At 51.5% G+C, this 17852-nt stretch overlaps 1 protein-coding gene across 1 annotated transcript in view; it reads right to left on the reverse strand.

The window, feature by feature from the left end:
- Slco2b1 (solute carrier organic anion transporter family member 2B1) overlaps window positions 1-15131 on the reverse strand; it is a 45645-nt gene extending 30514 nt beyond the window's left edge. Inside the window, exons 1-3 of the mRNA XM_036167147.1 lie at window positions 14807-15131; window positions 1911-2047; window positions 607-744 (exon numbers count right to left, since the gene is read on the reverse strand). Of these exons, the coding sequence (XP_036023040.1) occupies window positions 607-744; window positions 1911-2047; window positions 14807-14822 (291 nt within the window). The 5' untranslated portion in view covers window positions 14823-15131. The remainder of the gene's footprint in view (window positions 1-606; window positions 745-1910; window positions 2048-14806) is intronic.
- Window positions 15132-17852: the final 2721 nt, after the last annotated feature.

Consider the following 17852-nt stretch of genomic DNA (forward strand, 5'->3'; position numbering starts at 1 on the left):
ATCCAGGAAGAGAATTTCACAGAAGTCCCGTGGGGCTGGGAGAACAGACTTTTCCTCCCAGAGAGTGGTAACATCTGTGAGAGATGGCTGAGGCCCAGCAGAACTGATTTCCACCAAATCTACGAAGAGCAGCTCAGCCTCTCCCTGCCTGGCTGAGGGCCACAGGCAGGGGCCTATGGATCCAGGGCATCCTGGGGCCAGACCTCCACTGCAGCATCACCCTCCCTCCTGTCACCCCAAGGTCGGTCAGAGGGTGTCTTGGAGGTAACTCAAGCCTCTCTCTGGGACAGTAGAAATGAGTTTCTGTGATTCCTTCCCGGGACAGCCAATAGTGTCCCCTAGCAAAGGGCTCCTAAGGGCATGCTGGCTGGGTCCTTTTTCCTACTAGGATGATCCAGGGCAGGAGGAGGCTTTTCTGGGCTTCAACCCTAGGCCAACATGCTGTGAGAGAAGAGCTATGTAAGTTTTGGGGAACAGGCAGTGTTGGGGACTCCATGGGGGCACAGGGAGGAAATGTTTATGGGTGTAAGAAAGGAGGCTATCAGAGGTGGGAGTATAGGGCTCCCTCAGCGTGCGCTCCTGAGGCGAAGCTAGGGATGACAGTACCTCATTGAAGGCAGCCAGCAGCCCTGAGGTCTGACTGGACAGTCCAAAGCGCTTTTCCACCGTGGAGATGGAGCTCTTGAGGTAGCCGGAGATCATGAGCTGCGCCAGTTGCAGTATACTGTGACACAGGACAAAGAACTGTAGGAGAGATGACGGTGGCAGTGGACGGACACCATCGGAAGTCAGGGAGACAGAGTTTGAGTCAGAGGCACAGTGAGGCCAAAAGATGAGTAAGGAAGAGAAGTTGGGTAAACAAAGTCAGGGGAGGCAGATATATGAGAAGAGGGAAAAAGAGGGAGGGAAGTGAAGAGATGAGAGAGGGGAGGGAGGGAGGGAGGGAGGAGAGAGAGAGAGAGGAGAGAGAGAGAGAGAGAGAGAAAGAGAGAGAGAGAGAGTCAATTTGGAGAAACCCGTGGAATCTCATTCAAGTTGACAAGTTAAGGTAGAACTTAGGGACATGGGTGCTACCAGAGACACACTTGACTAAAACAGGAGCATCAGAGCCCTTCCGACCCTCTGACCTCCCCAGACATCGGGCTGGCCCTTCCTCCCTGCCCTGTACCACCACTCCCTTCACCAGAAGCTTCTCCTAGATCTCCCAGCCCCATTTCCATCCCATTCCTACCCTGTTCTCACAGAACTGCTATGGAGACATTCCCTCTTCTGACGTCCCCAAGCTGTCCCACTTCATCTCACCCCAAACAACCCAGCCTGCCTGGAAAAAGCTGGCAGAATTCCTAGAGGAGGAAAAACTTGATTCAAAGAACCAAAATCTAAGAGCACTTAGGCCAGAGCTTAAGGCATTTGCTCAATACTTTGGAGCCTCAATCTCTTCATTAGGCCAAGGGCAAGGGCCCCGCCTCCTAGGATTACTGAGGAAACTCAGATCATGAGGGCTGGGGTGGAGCTCAGTGGTAGAACACTGGCCTAGCAAGTGCAAGGTCTAGACTTCCATCCTTGTCATTAAAACAACAACAGAAGAGATCAGGTGTGCAGCACCCTGTGCAGGATCTGACACCTCCCAGAACTCCAGTATTCACACAAGTTTAGGATGCAGAGCATGTCTCCATTTCTCCAAGGGAATGAGAGGCAAAGAGGTCATTCACCCCATCATCTACAGACTGACACGTATCAGTCTCTGCAAGGAGAACATGCTCACTTACTTTGTGCCCAGAGCCAAGCTAAGAGCTTCCCTGAGTCATCCAGAAACCCACCCTATAGACAAGGAGGTGAGAAGGAAGATGCTTGGTGCTACACTGCCGGCCTTGGCGGGGCCCTTCCCTTCCTTGCCCGACAGTGCCTACCTTGATGTTGTGGAACAGCCATCGAGGCTGTGAATCCTGATGTAAGTCCTGAGGCTCCATGCTGACTTTGCTTTCATGCATGTCTTCTGTGCCCATTGTGGTCTTGGTGTCTCTGTCTGGCATCTGGAGCCCCTCACCTGTGGACCCAATGGGATATCCAACCAGATGATGAGATAAAAATCCTAGATAAGAGTCCTTGACCCAAGTAGACTTGAGGAGCAAACAGTTTCTGGAGAACGTGACTTTGGTGGCTGTGAGGGTCTGAGATTCGGTCTCATCAGCCTTTCTGATTCTGAGACCCTTGGGTGGGACTTTCTGGAGAGGCCATGGGTCCCATGTGTTCCTGCTGAAGACCTTCACTCCATTCAGACACACGCCAGTCCCCTCACCCCACAGCAAGCTCTGGAGCAACCACCCTCACATTAACTATGAGCTGTGTAATCTTTCAGTAGGCTTTAGGCCAGGGGTGGAGTCAAGGTTGGGTCCCAAGCCAAGGGATAAAGGCTTCCCCTTTACAAGAAAGAGACCCCTTGCTGCCATAGGACACCATCTCACATGTAGCCACAGAGCCAAACAGTCAAGACTGCAAATCACACATCAGAGCACACAGCTATTCAGACGTATGTCACGGAACCTTCTCCTGGACAAACAGATCCACCAGACCCAGGATGCAAAGCTGTTTGGGACCTGATCTCACTGCCATGGTGACTTTCTCACATAGTAACTATGGAAACATGTCCAATTACTCTGTCCTGCTTCTTGCTCTCAGTGGAAACCCCAGAGCTCCAGCCTGCAGGACAGCATCCTTTCAGCTGGAGACCAGAGCTTCCCCTCCAACCCCCATCCATTTCCTGTGGATAGCCTCCTCCATTGTTCCATGTCTCCCTCACCACAGGCTACAGTTTCCTTTTATTCCACATGGTCTGCTAAAGACTCAGATCACCTCTCAGCCACGGAGCTCATTTCCATCCCCAGAAGAAAACCTAAAAGGGCTCCTGAGATCCTGAACCTCCATAGGCCAAGGTTTTGTGCTCCTCACACAAGGTAGCTTGGAGCCTGAAGACTAAAGTGTGTATGTATGCATGTGTGCGTATGTCCATAGAGGTCAGAGACATTGGGTTCCCTGGAGCTGGAGTCCCAAACATTTGTGTGTCGCCTGATGTGGGAGACAGGAATGAAGCTCAAGTCTTGTACAAGAGCAGTACACTTCCTTAACCACTAAGCTATCCTTCCAGCCCTGAGAACTATTAGCCCCATCATGGTTAATCATGATTGTCAACTTTAGTCACCTAAGAGATACATCTTTGGGCATGCCTGTGAGGGTGGTTCCAGAGAGATTTAACTGAGGAAGATCCACTCAGTGAGGTGGCCCATCATGTGGGCGGTGGTTTCTGACTGAATAAACAGGCACAGCAGTGAAGTACCAGCGTGCCAGCATTCAGTTCTTTCTGTCGGCTGACTGTAGATACAATGTAACCTGACATCCTGTGCTCCTGCAGCTGCGCCTTCCATAGTGACACATTGTAGCCTCACTCTATGAGTCCAAAAAAACCTTCCTTTAAGTTGCTCAACCGTCAGGTATTTGTGACTCCAACCAGCAAAATGGCTGATGTGATATATGATTCACAGGCCATAAAACTCTCAAAGCTCACAATCCATGGATCTTAGTATGTTTACAAAATTGTACAGCAATCACCGCGGTCCAGTCCTAAAACTCTTCCTTCCCACAGCAGGAAGCCTGGCATCTCTAGCTGCCTGTCACTTTCCATTCCTCCCTACCAGACTTCTGGAAACCCTAATCTACTTCCTGGCTCTGTGGGTCTCCTATTGTGGACATTTCACGTAGATGAAATAATCTAACATGTGGGTGCTCATCTGGAAATAATTTTTAAAAGCCCATAATATTTCCAAGGGTGCTCAACATCGTAGCAACTGTCAGTGTGTCATGTCTTTCTACGGATGACTGGCACTCCTCTGTGTGGTTGGATTGCTTTTGGTTCCGCACTTGTCAACTTACAAACAGTTGGGTGATTTGGGGTATTGGGAACAGTCATTACAGCATTTTACGTGGCATGCATTTTCAGTCCTCTCGGGCATACGCCTGGGAGCGGAATTGCTGCGTCCTGTGACAGTTCTGTGTTGGACTGTTTGAGGAACCATTGAACTGTTTGCTGCAGCCCTTCTGGTCTGAGCTCCAGCCCTGTGCTGGCTGGTGGGGGCCCGGGGCATGCTGGCACTGCAGGGGCTGGGTGTGTGTGACTTGGCTAGGTTTGAGCGGCCCAAACGGAGAAAAGCACTGTGCTTCCTCCCCTTGTCAGACCTGTTCAAGGGCTGTGGAGTGATGCACCATTTTACAAGCCCGCTAGCCATGTTCCAGCCTCGCTATACCTTTTCTCATATGTTATGGTCTGTCTTTTCAGTGATGGCCACCCAAGTAGGTGTTGAGGGGATGTGTATGGTTTGATTATGATGGCAGGCATCTTTTTATGTTCATATTTGTCATTTATATGACTCTCTGGAGAAATGCCTAGACAGTAACTGGAAGAATTTGAGGAAACGGAAGTGCGTATGTCTGGGAGGAGTTCCTTTAGGGGCACACACATCCAGAGGGAACAAAAGAAGCTAACACCTGACAGGGGGAGTTGGGTGGGGTGCCACTGGGAAAGGGGAAGAGGAGATGGCAGAGGTCACCGAAAGAGGAGGGCCTGTAAAGCAACTGTCCCCAGAGACACCTCAGCCCCTGCCACCAGAAAGGCCTGTCACCTCTGCCATCTAGGTCTTCACATGCATCCACAGCACATGAATGCTCTCCAGAGCTCTGTGTCCTCTGTCCTCCGTGTCTCTTCTGAGGATTCCCAACAGCTCAGTCCAGATGTTGAACTCAACAGCCCCCCCTTGCTCCTCGAACAGGTCTGAACAGGGCTGGAGGGAACACAGCGCCCTTCTCTGTCTTGGTCCACTCTAAGCTCGCCAGGTCACCTTGGCAGCAGTGCCAGCATGCCCCAAAGCCTGGTCAACCAGACAGCAGGGCTGCAGGGCTGCAGCTGAGGCTGGAAGGTCTGAAGTCACTGACATGATGTTCCAGCTCAGAAAGCAATGCAAGGAATAGATGGGGGGTGGGTGGGAGGAAAGGAAGATCAGTGGGCTGCCTCAGCACGTGCACCCCCCAGCCCAAGACTAGACCCTGGACCCTCATCCTGGGCTCCTGAGACCCTGGGGACAGTCCTCCCTATTTGCCAGTCACATCCGTCTCCTCTCGGCCTCTCCTCTGCTCACTTGCCTTAGGTAAGCGCCAACTCTGCAGCCTCACTCCGGGTCTTCCTGAAGCTTCCAGTCCAGCCTCCCCTTCAAAGGCTTCCTGGTTTATTCTATCCGTTAGTGAAATGACGGTTTCTGGTGCACAAAGTCCGAAGTTCTCCTCTCTGGGTTGGGGAGGAAGCCCAGCAATGTGCTTTGGGCTCTGAGAGCGGTCATCTCCTCGAACATCTGCCAGCCAAAACTTCAGCTTCCTAGGAGCTGGTCAGTGCAAGCCTCTGGTATGTTCAGTCTAGCTGCAGCCACGGCAAGGGGCAATACTTCAGAGACCAGCCTGCCCCTCCCTTCCCTGCTCATTCTTACCGGGGAAGACTCAGGCCCAACCCATAGTACGTCCCAGGGTCAGGTTGCAAAAGGCAACCCCTAGGAAATCGTAGAGCTGAGTACAGGCTTCCTCAAGCTTGAGTTGGACTACCAGTTCCCAGCAGGCCTCCAAGGTGATCCTGAACATGTCTCTTGATCTTTCTGAGTCCCAATGTTCCTCAGCTTACAGCTATGAATGACAGTATCTCCAGACAGGATCCAAGACACGCTGTTCACAAATGTGGCATGTGGGCAACGGGCAGCAGCAATCAGATGTCTCTCTCCCCTCCCCCCTCCCCTGCAGCAGGTCAGTGGCCTGGGCAAGTTACTCGCTGACCTTCTCCCCTCCCCTACCATTTGAAGCATTTCAAAACAGGCTCCCCTTTGGTTTATTACCATCAGGTCAAATCCCATTTGTTCAATCGTGCCTCTCCACAATTAGATATTTCGTCAGACCTAGCATAAACACACACACACACACACACACACACACACACACACACACACTTCTCCATTTCTTCATGTCTTCTACGGAAGACTCCCATATCTTATGAACTTTGGACTAAATAATTCTGTGAACTTCTTATCTTGTTAATCTGTCTTTTAAAAGTCAGAGTGTCTCAGGCATGAAGCCAGGATCAGCAAAGGAAAGAAAAATCTCCCCTCTACTGCCTCAGGCCCATGAGGCAGGTCTCTATGGGGACTGGCCTTCTGACCGACACCCACCAGGAGCCATTTTCTACTAATTCCAGACAAATCCTCCAAAACATCCTGACAGTACACTTCCTGGAGCCGCCTCTTGCTCCCAAGTTCTCCTCTTTGTTCTGGTAGAGCCATTGTCCACCTCTAGGTCGCCTCTCTCCCTCTTTCATCCGGGCCCCAGTCAACCACAAAACCCAAAGAACCGTACCCTTCTCCCCCAGTACACTCAGTGGCCCTAGAGGCTACGACCCAGGTTTGGAGCGCAAGCTGCAGTTCAGCCTTGTAGCCTTAGATTGGGGGCACTTTGGCTTCTGACATACAGGGCAGGGACAGCAGCTCCTCCTCTCCAGGGCAGAAGGCACCCGAGAGCCCAACCTGCCTACTTGCACATTGGGCCCCCCTCTAGAGCCTCCAGACCCACTGCCTGTCCCTCCTAACACCGCCCTGCTCTTCTGTGGTCTTCCTAGTCTCTTTCTAGTATGTCCAGTTCAAGCAAATGGCTGAACTATTCTGTTCGGGACTTCTGTAATCTGACCCATTCTTCAAGGGGGGCTGTCCTCAGAGTACTGGCTTTCAGGTCCCTCCTCCATCTTGCCCCCCACCCCAGTCCCCCCTTTTTTCTTCCCTCCTCCCCTCCCTTCCTTCCTTCTTGTTCCCTTCTCCCCCACTCCTTTTCTTGCCTGTCAATAGGGTCTCACTATGTAGCCCAAGATGACCTCAAATTTGCAAGCCTCCTGCTCCAGTCTCCCAAGTGCTGGAATTACCTGCATGCACTGCCATACCCAGCTTTGTCAGAGTCTTTGATCCCTCCAGTCCCAAGTCCACATTTTTCTATAGTTTCAACCAATCCTGAACTGCCACACTCTGATTCCTATCTCAGCCTTCTCAGGTCTCTGGCCACCCTTCCCCCACTGCACTGAAAGGTTTCAAATCAGATTTTCAGTTTTTCAGCCTGGCCAGGGTATAGACAAAGCACAGAGCAACGCTTCAGGGTCTGAGCTGCAGCTCACAATAACCTTGACCTCATTGGGAATCCCTGTTGGTCATGTTTGGTGTTGACACAATCTACGGTGTGTGGTGTGTGCTTGATAAATGGCACACTTTCCCCTGTCAGGGAGTCCACCCTACTATCAGCTGTCTGTCCTGCGTGAGGCACCACCTGCTTCTACTGATGCCTGCTTCCACAATGCACCGAGTATCAGTACCTATAGAACCAGAGAGCTAGGCTGAAGCTTGCCTCTGTGGGCAGTCGCAGGGCTCCGCTAGGGACAGTGCTCTGTGGATGCTTCCTTCCTTCTTTCCTTCCTTCCTTCCTTTCTCTCTTTCCCCTCCCTTCTCCTTCTCTCTTTCTCTCCTTCTTTTGAGACAGGGTCTCACTGTGTAGATCTGACTGGCCTGAAACTCGCTCTGTAGACCAGACTGGTCTCAAGCTCACAGAGACCTGCTTCCCCTTTTTCCCAAGTGCTGGGATTAAAGACATGTATTACTATGCCTAGGTAGTGTGTGCCATCTTGATCTGAGGGGAAGCAAGGGACCACTGCAGAGTGAACATCACCCAATGCAAGGCTATGTTAGGCATGCATGTATCCTCACATCCTCAGAGCATATTACCAGGGCTTGGGACGCCTGTGAGCAAACAGGCTTGGAGAAGCGGCATCCAGGACCCCAGAACTGGTGAATGGTAATTTGGATTTGAGCCTAGATCTCTCTGACTCCTGGGCTCCTAATGTCAGCCATCAGCTCTGCACTGATGGCCTTGGAACAATACAGTGACAGTTCCTGGGTGGTCACTTCTCATTCTGGCCCAGCTTCCCTTCTGTGAGTTGTCCAAGGTGGCTGTATTGCCATCTGTTAGCTCACTGGTTAGCCAAGGGTTTCTTTCTGTGGCCTGAAAAGGTTAGGAAAGGAAATATGGGGAGAAATTTGAGAGGGCCCCAGTCGAGGGACCCACAACCAAAGCCCCTAGGTTGGAACCTTCTGGAGAACTACAGCATCAGTTGTCAAGAAATGTCTAAGCAGAATCTGAGAGGGTCAAGGCATGATACTGTCTATGACTGTTCTAGCCAGTACCTTACAGAAAGCAAGACCTAGGACCATGGAGATCTGGGTACTTGGTGGCTGTCGATCAGTAAGGTAAGAACAACAAACCTACTTCTCGCTCGCTGGGAGGCTGTGTGGGATAAGGTGCTTGAGCAACTTCAAAGGGACTCACTGAGGCCAGCTTTGTCAACCTAGGCCCCAAACTCAATGGCCTGTTTGTAAGTCTGTCCACCAGGCCTCGGAACAACTTGCTTTTCTTCTTCTGGAAGGCTCAGCTTACTCCATTTCATCTGATCCAGGAAGACCCCACTGGAAGTGCACCCCGCCTTCCCGCCCCACCCCAGCTCCTTGCCCCTCCCACTATCCAGTCTCCACATGGCCTCTACCTCAGGTTTCTGCACTCTTCAGCTGCATTCCAGGGATTTTTGTTTGTTTGCTTTTCTCTCTAACTTTGGTGTACAAGAAGAAACACCACACCCACCCCACTCCACACACACTGTGTCACCCTCACATACACACTGCGCCAGGCCATCAAAGGGACCTACACAACACACAGACAATAAGGCAGGGGTTGTGACTGGGAAACTCAGTGTTGTCCCTTGAGACAGATGGCATCCTCTGGACTCTCCCTGCCTGGAGGCACTTCAGGCCCAGGGACTTGTTTTGAAGTCTGCAAAATGCTAACTTGCTGAATGTTTTTAAAATTGGTTGCCAGCATTTTTTAAAAAATCAGGAAATTTCACGTCAAATTGCAGATTTTTGTTTTTGTCTTGAAAGATCAGCAGATCTGGCATGCAGAGCCTCTGAGCCTCTGAGAGGACGCATTGGTCCATGGAGCTGTGCCTGCTCAGAGAAGTTCCCCCTGCTGGAGCCTCAGTGGGGGCCCATTTCCTGGGGCCCTTTCACTTGCCTATGGGCTTCCCTGTTGTCCATCTTCAACAGCTCTGGGCTTGGGATCTTCCTGGCCATGATTCCTGGGTTAGGGAAACACTTTGAAAGTGGAGAAGCAGGCCAGGAAGCCCAGAACTGATTCAGAAACACCATGGCAGGCAGAGAGGGGGTGCTCTGCTGGTTCTAGAAATGAGAGCAAAGATTTGTGAGAGGCACTTGCCATTCTATCCTCAGAATCCACGTGTTGGAAGGAGAAAATAGATTCCTGCAAGTTGTTCTCTGACCTCCACAAGTGCACTGTCAAGTGTACCATTGTATGTGTGCACACGTGCAATGTACTACTACTACTACTGCTGCTACAAAACAGAAGAGGTGTGGAGCTAGAGAGGTTGGAGGGACCCCGCGACGGGGCAAGCTGTGGGGGAGAACGGATGCCTGTCCTGGTGTACTGTTTTGATGAGCTTGGCCCCTGAGAGCCAGGAGGATAGAATGACTGTGTTCAGCACTGGACATGAGCTTGGATGAGTAGAATAGCCGTAGATAGGGGTTTCTCTAGGAGGTCATGCCTCCAGGTAAAAGGTATGAGCTGAAGTCACTTGTCTAGGGGTCTGAGAGCCATGTGAGGCTGTCATCAACAAGCTGAGAGCAGAAAGAGGACCTCCAACATAGATCCACCTTTCAAGATAGTGGATTGGGGTCACCAGAAAAGCTACTAGCTCCCAGCACTAAAAGCACAGTGTCTGAGCCTGGAAAGGGTGGCATCTAGGTGGTAGATAGTGGTTGAGTCATCCCAGTCTCAAGTTCAAGGCCCCGGAGAGCCTCAGGCTTTACCTATCCATTCCTATAGAACATAATCCTCCAGTCCCAAGACTCTTGCCATTCCCCAATTAATCACATGCTGCCCTCGGCCTTTATACATGCCATACCCTTGGCTGACTGCCTACCCCCACCACCCCCACCACCCCCACCACTCCCACCACCCCCACCACCTCCATCACCTGTGTCTATCACATCTCACCTCTCGGCCCCAGCCTAGCTAACAAGCAAGCTTGTGGAGTTGAGCTCACCCAAATGAGATAGCCAACAAGACTGGAGCCTAGGCTATAGGTGGGGGTGATTATGGTGACAAAGGGTGACTATGGGGCCTGAAGCTCCAGTTCCAATGTGACCCAGCCCAGCACTGTGAAGGAGGGAGAGTCAACGGCAGAAAATGGGGAGGGAGTCTCTAGCCAAGAATTGGGCTTGGCTGTCATTTTTGGGAAATTCCTTCTGGAAGGACCCTTGGGTGGCCTGCCAGCAGGGAAAGGATCTTGAAATCTAGCTGTTGGTTTTTGAAGGATCTCTGTCAGGATGGGGCAGTGGGGGGGGGCATCTGGTGGTTTCCGAGTTGGGTCAGGGACCCTGTGCTGGGACTTTCTGTTCCCAGTTCTGGCCCTGACTACCCCATCTAAACCCATGATGACCTTTAGAGACTAGAGCTTGGGGAGGGGGGTTCTGAGCCCATGGGGAAGCAGGACAGTTTCCTTAGCTCTAAACAAGAAGCCATTGGCCCAAGGCCATGTTTCTTCTCCTTCACATGTGGGCTCATCCATCACTCTCAGGGCTCGAGCTGACCTCACAAGTCATCCATTCACTCATTCATGCACCACTGCGTGAGTCTGAGGACCATGGTTAGGCTCAGCAGCCACACAAGGTCACCCAAGGAGCACCAGGTGGAGTCTTGGGAGCCTTCAGGGACATTCTGAAGAGGACAAAGGGAAGGCACTGAGAGCCCAGACTCCAGAGGGCGCTCGGGTGTCCCTGGTTCTGCCTCTAGATGTGTGACCTGAGGCAGGTCAAGGGCCTCCCAGGCTTGTTTTCCTCATCTGGACAGAAGTCTGCACTTGGACTCACAAAACTGTGATACATGAGTAGTGCTCTCGTGAGCATCCCCAGGACACAGATCACTGAAGCATGGTCACTAATCTCCTCATCTTTTCTGTAGCCCCAACGGCCTCTAAGCTAGTCTCTATGACATTCTCAGATGGGCTCTTTGTGTCAGAGCCCTTGTTGGCTTTGGCTTAATTTTGTGAGATAGCTCTCAGTGGCCTTGTCCCTTAATCTGGTTGCTCACTTAGCCCACAAACGTGCCCAATCCATTTGCCCTTCTAGAATGTACATTTTGTTCAAGACCCGCTCTGGGGGTAGACCACTCTGCCAGTTGCTGGCCAACTGTTTTTGCCTATTTCAAACTCCGGCTTTTTCTTCTCTTCGGTATTATTTTTAAACAAAAATCACTTCATTGTAATGGAATTAAAATAAAAACATCGCACAGTTAGATTAAAGCAGTCACTCAAATACTTGCCCAGTTCCAAACTATACATCTCAGTGAACATCTGTGTAGTTTGAAGTAAGCCATTCTGAAGCCATGGAGCTTTGCTTAGGGTTTTACACTTTCACTATCAATTATATTTTTAATGTACTTGTCCACCACAAAAAAAGAAAAACATAATAATTGAAATTAGAATTGTTTTTTTGTTGTTGTTGTTGTTGTTGTTTTGTTTTTTGTTTTTTGTTTTTTGTTTTCGACACAGGGTTTCTCTGTGTAGTTTTGCACCTTTCCTGGAACTCACTTTGGAGACCAGGCTGGCCTCGAACTCAGAGATCTGCCTGCCTCTGCCTCCCAAGTGCTGGGATTAAAGGTGTGCGCCACCACTGCCTGGCGACAATTAGTTTTATATTCTGTTCTATGAGGATATATTTGTTTGCCCTCTCCTTCCGCTTTCTCTGGTGTTCTTTTTTCTTTATCTTTTCTATGATCCTGGGCACTGCTTAGAGCCTCACAAATGCTAGTCACATACTCCACCACTGATACAGTTCATCAGGCTGACTTTGAACTTTCAATCTTCCTGACTTGGCCTCTGGGGTAGCTGGGATGACAGGCCTACACCACAGGCGTTGAAAACTTTGGCATTTTTAATTCATGTGGTTTGTGTTTCTGATTCCACAGACGGACATCACAGAGCTGGGACCCGGGACACAGAGTTGTTTACTCACTGAACAGCCTTATCATCCCAGTTCTGTCCTGTCCTGGTTGGGTCTAAGACCTCAAAAATGGATGGAATCAAGCCTCATCCTCCAGCCCTCTCAGCTCACTGGGGTGGGCTCCTTAACATTCCAGAGTAATTGCCAGGCCTCGGCAGCAGCCTATGGGGTTCAACACCATCCTCATGGCTCCCCATGCTTCAGTCACCCACACTGATGTAAAGGCCCAGCCAGTCCCTGCAGAGAAGCCTCTGCTCTGCTACCTCCTCCACAGAACAAGCTTATAAACACACTGGGGACCAATGGGACTATCCCTGCCACCTACTGTGAACATAGAGACACAGTCCCTGCAAGCAACAGGGATAGGCAGACTGGGCACTGACTGACTACAGGGCGTCCTATGCTAAGGTCAAGGCCAGCTCACTACCTGGCACTTCCTAGACTAGTCATGGGGGGAAATAAAACACATATCCCCACATCTGTTCCCCAGTCAGTGGCACCCAGAAAATAGTTTGCTTTGTGAGGAGCCAGTGGAACAGTGTACAACACAGGCCAGAGCTCACTCGTGTGGAGTGAGGAAGAAAAAGAAATCCCCAGGCAAGTGACAGAGAGGAGAGGGCCTTATTAGGAAGACTGGTGTTCTGGCCTCTACTCTGCAGGTTAGCTGCTGGGTGACATTGGGCTGGTCAGTTGCCCTCTCTGAATATCTGTTTCCTCACCTATTAAAACAGAGGGATGATTTCTTTGAGTTCTCATATGGTCCATGGGCAGAGCTGGGATTTGAACATGAGGCTGATGGTTCTTTCCCTTCCATATCTGCCCTGGGAAGACCTCATTTGAACACGGAGGACCACACAGAGCAAGCAACTGCAGCTATACCTAGAGTGAGGGAAGATGACCTGGGGTGTGTGCACATCCGTCGTGTGGTGGGGCTAACAGAGGCTTCCTCTAGCTTGGAGGAAAGCACTTCCTTTGGAGGTGTTGGAAGTGTCAAATTTCCCAAGAAAAGGCTGTGGGCATGGGCTCCCTGAACAAGGGTGCCCAGGCCAGGAAGTGGCTTCCCTGGATCTCACCATGGGGACAGTGTGGGGATCTGAGTTTCCTCCCTACGTACACAGGAGAACTCTGCCGCCTAAGGGCACTTGCAAGTTGGCAGGCTATCTCTGTGGGAGATACATATGTCTGCCCCTAGCGGAACAGCTGGTCCTGAACCCTTCGAAGACTGAGTGTCAACGGCGTCCCTTCATCCAACTACCCATTGTAGTAAGCCTGACCACAGCCCAGATGGAAGCTGTGGAGGCGCAGCTGAAGGTGGCTTCTGGTGCCTCTGTGGGAGGGCTTGGGACAGCTTCCTCTTATATGTGTGTCAGGGATCCATTAGAGGACCCAGAGCTGAGCCTTTACGGAGAGGGGAGGCAGGTATAGAACTGAGGTGCTAGTTTTTCCCATGCCACGGGTCTCCAACCCCTGCCCCCATTCATACTGAGAAGATGAATGGGAACCCATTAAAACCATCCCATTATGCCAGGTTCAGTGGTGCCCACCTATGCGCCTTGCACATAGGAGGCCGAGGCCAGAGGACAGTATGTTGGAGATGAGCCTGGACAAGCAAAATCCGGTGTCACCCAAACCAAAACAAACCCCACCCCTACCCCGTCACACCAGACCTCATCCTCCTCTCTCCTATGAGGCCTCCCAGGGGAAGCATCCATCCCCGCCCTTTCTGGTGTGCCAGGGTCCCCAAGCTGTGTCTGTCATTCTGCAGAGTCTGTTTGGCCTGAAGCCTTCGTGGTGGCCACCTGGGAGCAAGCCTGAACGGGTGTACAGCTGCAGCTGACAGAGGCCAGGGGTTACTGCAGGGCATCCAGCCCAGCCACCCTGTCACAGGTGGGTGTGTCACTCTGCCCTGGCCACTTGGTGCTTGCTTTTCTTATGCCATTCCAAGCTTGGTTTCTGGAGCCTCCCAGACGTTCCCTCCTCTGGCCCCCTCATACCCCATTGCCATCTACCTAGCTAAGTGTATGCAAGCCTCTCTCCGAGTCTCCTCTGTGTGGATCCTGTGGATTGGGGCTAAAGTCTGCCTGTCAGTCCCCTTGGTCATCTGTCCCTGTGCTCTGGTGGTTCTCTGCCTTTCTGGCTCACACTTAGAGTCTCCTTTTCTGTCCCTCTAGGTCTTCACTGTGACCTTCCTTCAGGGACACCCTCCAGGCTGCCCCTTCGTTTTGCTGACACCTGTTGGTCCTGCATCTCTTTGCACATACTCTTTCCCTCCTTTCTCTGCTTTGGCCCTGTGGTTCTCGCCTTGACCATTCATTCCCACATTGTTTTTCTCACACTGGGGCATCAGCTTAAGGGTGGCTGGGCAGGTCTCAGGACTCTAGCTCACCAGGGTGGTTTGGCTGGGCGCCCTGCCTCCAGCTGAGTAAATGGCTTCCCTTGTTGCCCCTCTCATTCACTCATGTACCCTCCCTGTGTTCCACAGACGGTGGGTTGCTCTATGCAGACCTGAACCTCTGTCTTCCCAGCACACACCCAAGGCATTGTAGTCTCACACTTTGGTGTGTCTGATGAAGCCTCCAGGCTCCCTCCCAACTCCCTCCCTTCCTTCACCTTGCACTTACCTATTCTGGGCCCCATGGGGGCAGTTCAGAGAACTGTGGCCTCTAGTTCAACCTGGAGCTTAGCAGAGAGCAAGTGAGCCTGTCAGTGGTGATCCTGGAGACAGCTTCTGAGAGAGCAGCAGCAAGAAGCATCAACTGCCCCTCAGGCTATTTCTTTGGCCACGTTGGACAGCAGCTGCCCTCAAGGCAGAGGTGGTAGGGACCCTGCTCAATCTGAGCCCTTCTTGAGAGCTCCTGTCTCTGGGCGCTTGCTCCTTTTTCTGGTTCTTAGTCCTGACCCTTGCTGGGTCTGCTTCTTTAGCTCCATGAATTCCTCTGATCTCTGGCTGGGACAGTCCAGGACTTGTAAAGGAGGCGGGTTTGTTTAGGTCCAGCCCCCAGGCTGGCAGGAAGCTGCTCCCGCCCTGAGACTTGTGTGGGTTACTTCCTAGCCCTTTCCCTTGGAAAACAGCAGAAGTAAGAGTGAGAAGCTGTTGATGGCTCTTCTTAAGTTCAGACAAATATTCCAGAACATTCAGTCTCTTTGTTGCAGTCCCAGTCATCATCATCTGAGCCCCTTCTCCTGTGGGGCTGCTGTCTCCCTGGCCATCTGCAGGCTCTGAAGCAAGCCCTTGTGTTGCCCCTGAGCTTTGGTCCTCCTTTACTACACTCCTGTCCCCTGTACCCCTCATCCCTCACTAACAGCTGCCCCTTCCCATTCACCTCAAAGATTCAGATTCACAGACAACTGCCCCTTCAAAGCATCATGGGCCCCCAAGGCTCCATCAGGCACAGCAACTTAGATGGAGGGAGGAAGTGAGGGAAAAAGGCAAAAGGGTGAATGTGAAATTCTTAGAGCTGTCGGCCTTGCAGACAGCTGGAGGAAGGGTCCCATCCCAGTGCTGGCCCAGCCAAGGGACAAGGAGTCACAGGCAAGTCTCTGCACCTCTCTGAGTGCCAGTACCCACATCTGTCAAAGACAGAAACTCTCCTTTGCAGGGCTGATGTGAATAGTGAGGCAATAAATACATCAAGAAGCCAAGCCTAGAGGCCAGAGGCTGAGTTGGAGGGCATGGCAGGAGTCAGGGCCACTCCCAAGCTGGGGAGAAAACAGTTGGTTTGCATAGAGAGTCTGCATGTGAGGCTCCCTAGGGCCCTATATACCCAGCAGGCTGGGAGCCTGCCCCCCATTTCACAGATGAGTCACTGAGTCTCAGTCACTTGCTACAGAGTACCCCATTAGTTAGGGCAGCATGTCCTGGTTCTCTGCTGCTAGAATTAGGCTTTCCCCCTTCAACCTAGGCTGTCTTCTCAGGGAAAGAGCTTCTGCCCAGATTTTAGATAAAAAAAATGAGCTCAAGGCCATCTCCAGAAGAGAACCTTTGCATACAATAGGGATGTGAATTTAGAGTCTAGCTTCCTCTGGGATGATAGAGAAGTTTCCTTTAGCCCACTTGGCCATAGAAAGCAGGGGCATGTAAAATACAGATCTGCCTGGCACTTACTAGATGCTCAGCCGAATGCCTAACACCTTTAGAATGAAGATGTCATTGAAGGACCCGCCATGTGAGCACGTGACAACGGAGGAAGGCCAGCAGTTGTTCTGGACTGACAGGAAGAATGGACTTTAGTCCTGCATGGAAAGCCACGTTAGATCTGGGCTCTCAGCCCTTCAGTCTGCAGTCAACCCTGAGTCTTCCTAGAGACTGGCAGAGGTGGGAACCCTCCAGATTTCAAGTCATGGGTGCCCAGTGGCAAGAAGGGAGGTCCCTTTAGACATCTAGAAGCCTCAGAGGTTTTTTTGTTTTTTTGTTTTTTTTTTAATATGGAACCAGAATATTCCTGAATTCAGGTGTGTTTAGCTGGAGCAAAGGGCAGGGACCTATATGAACTTATGAAACCTGAGCTAATAGGCTCAGACCAGCTCCTGGGCTAAATTCAGGAGAGTCCATCTACAGGAGCTGTAAGCTTCGTGATCCCACCTTGTTCCGTGGCTTAGTGTACTTGGGAGCACTGGTGTCTGTGGTGTGGCTTAGTGTACTTGGGAGCACTGCTGTTTGTGGTGTGGCTTAGTGTACTTGGGAGCACTGGTGTTTGCTGCAACCTGTGCTTTTCACACAGCCCCACTGGCTGTGTGACCTCAACCCCATCTGCAGATCCCCATTGTTTGTGAAACTTGATGCCTTTTTTAGTGTCTCCTGCTGTTGGCATGGCTTGCAAAATGCTGCATCTCCCAGGGTCCCTGACGTTCTCACAGCCCGTGCTTCATGCCAAGCCTGATGCTGTTGTAAATCCTGAGCTGTTGGCGGAAGCTGAACCCTTCTCTCTGAGTAGCCCATGTAGAGACAGGTCTTTCTGGGAACCTGACACAACCGGAGAATTCATCTGTGGAGCCATCTGCTTCAGGGTACAGGGCAAGGGTGAGGGGGATGAGATTCCTAAGCTCTGTTCTGGTCCCAGCTCTGTCCCAGCCCTGCTGTGGGATGATACTGGGCAAATCCTCTGCTCCTCAGGACCCAGGCTTACCATCTGTTAAATAATCATGGCCTCAAACCACCAACCTCCAAGAAGGCCCTGATGGTCACCATGACCTTGCTCAGAAGATAAAGAAGGGGACAAATAGTTAGAGGCGCCGTCCCCCCAAACGCTCCAGACTGCGTCCTCAGCACCTTCGTTTTCACTTCCTTCTGGCCTCCCAGTCAGGGAGCGGATATCTATAAATGAGCTCTAGGCTAGCTGGGCGGTAAATGAAGGTCTTCAGGGAGCCTGGGCTTTCCTGCCTCACAAGCAGACTTCAGCTCAGATCCTTGCTCTATAGTCCTGCTCCATGTATGGCTCATTAGCTCTGTCCAGGGAAGGCAAGGATGCTTGCTTCTCCTCTGAGGATACTGCTACTCAAAAAGGTGACTTGCTCAGAGCCAACCCCATCTCTCTCTCTCTCTCTCTCTCTCTCTCTCTCTCTCTCTCTCTCTCTCTCTCTCTCACACACACACACACACACACACACACACACACACACACACACACTCTAGTTTTCTTTACAGCAGGAGGTGGCCTTGAGTTAAGG

Source organism: Onychomys torridus, chromosome 1 (assembly GCF_903995425.1).
Source record: "Onychomys torridus chromosome 1, mOncTor1.1, whole genome shotgun sequence".
Lineage (NCBI taxonomy): Eukaryota > Metazoa > Chordata > Mammalia > Rodentia > Cricetidae > Onychomys > Onychomys torridus.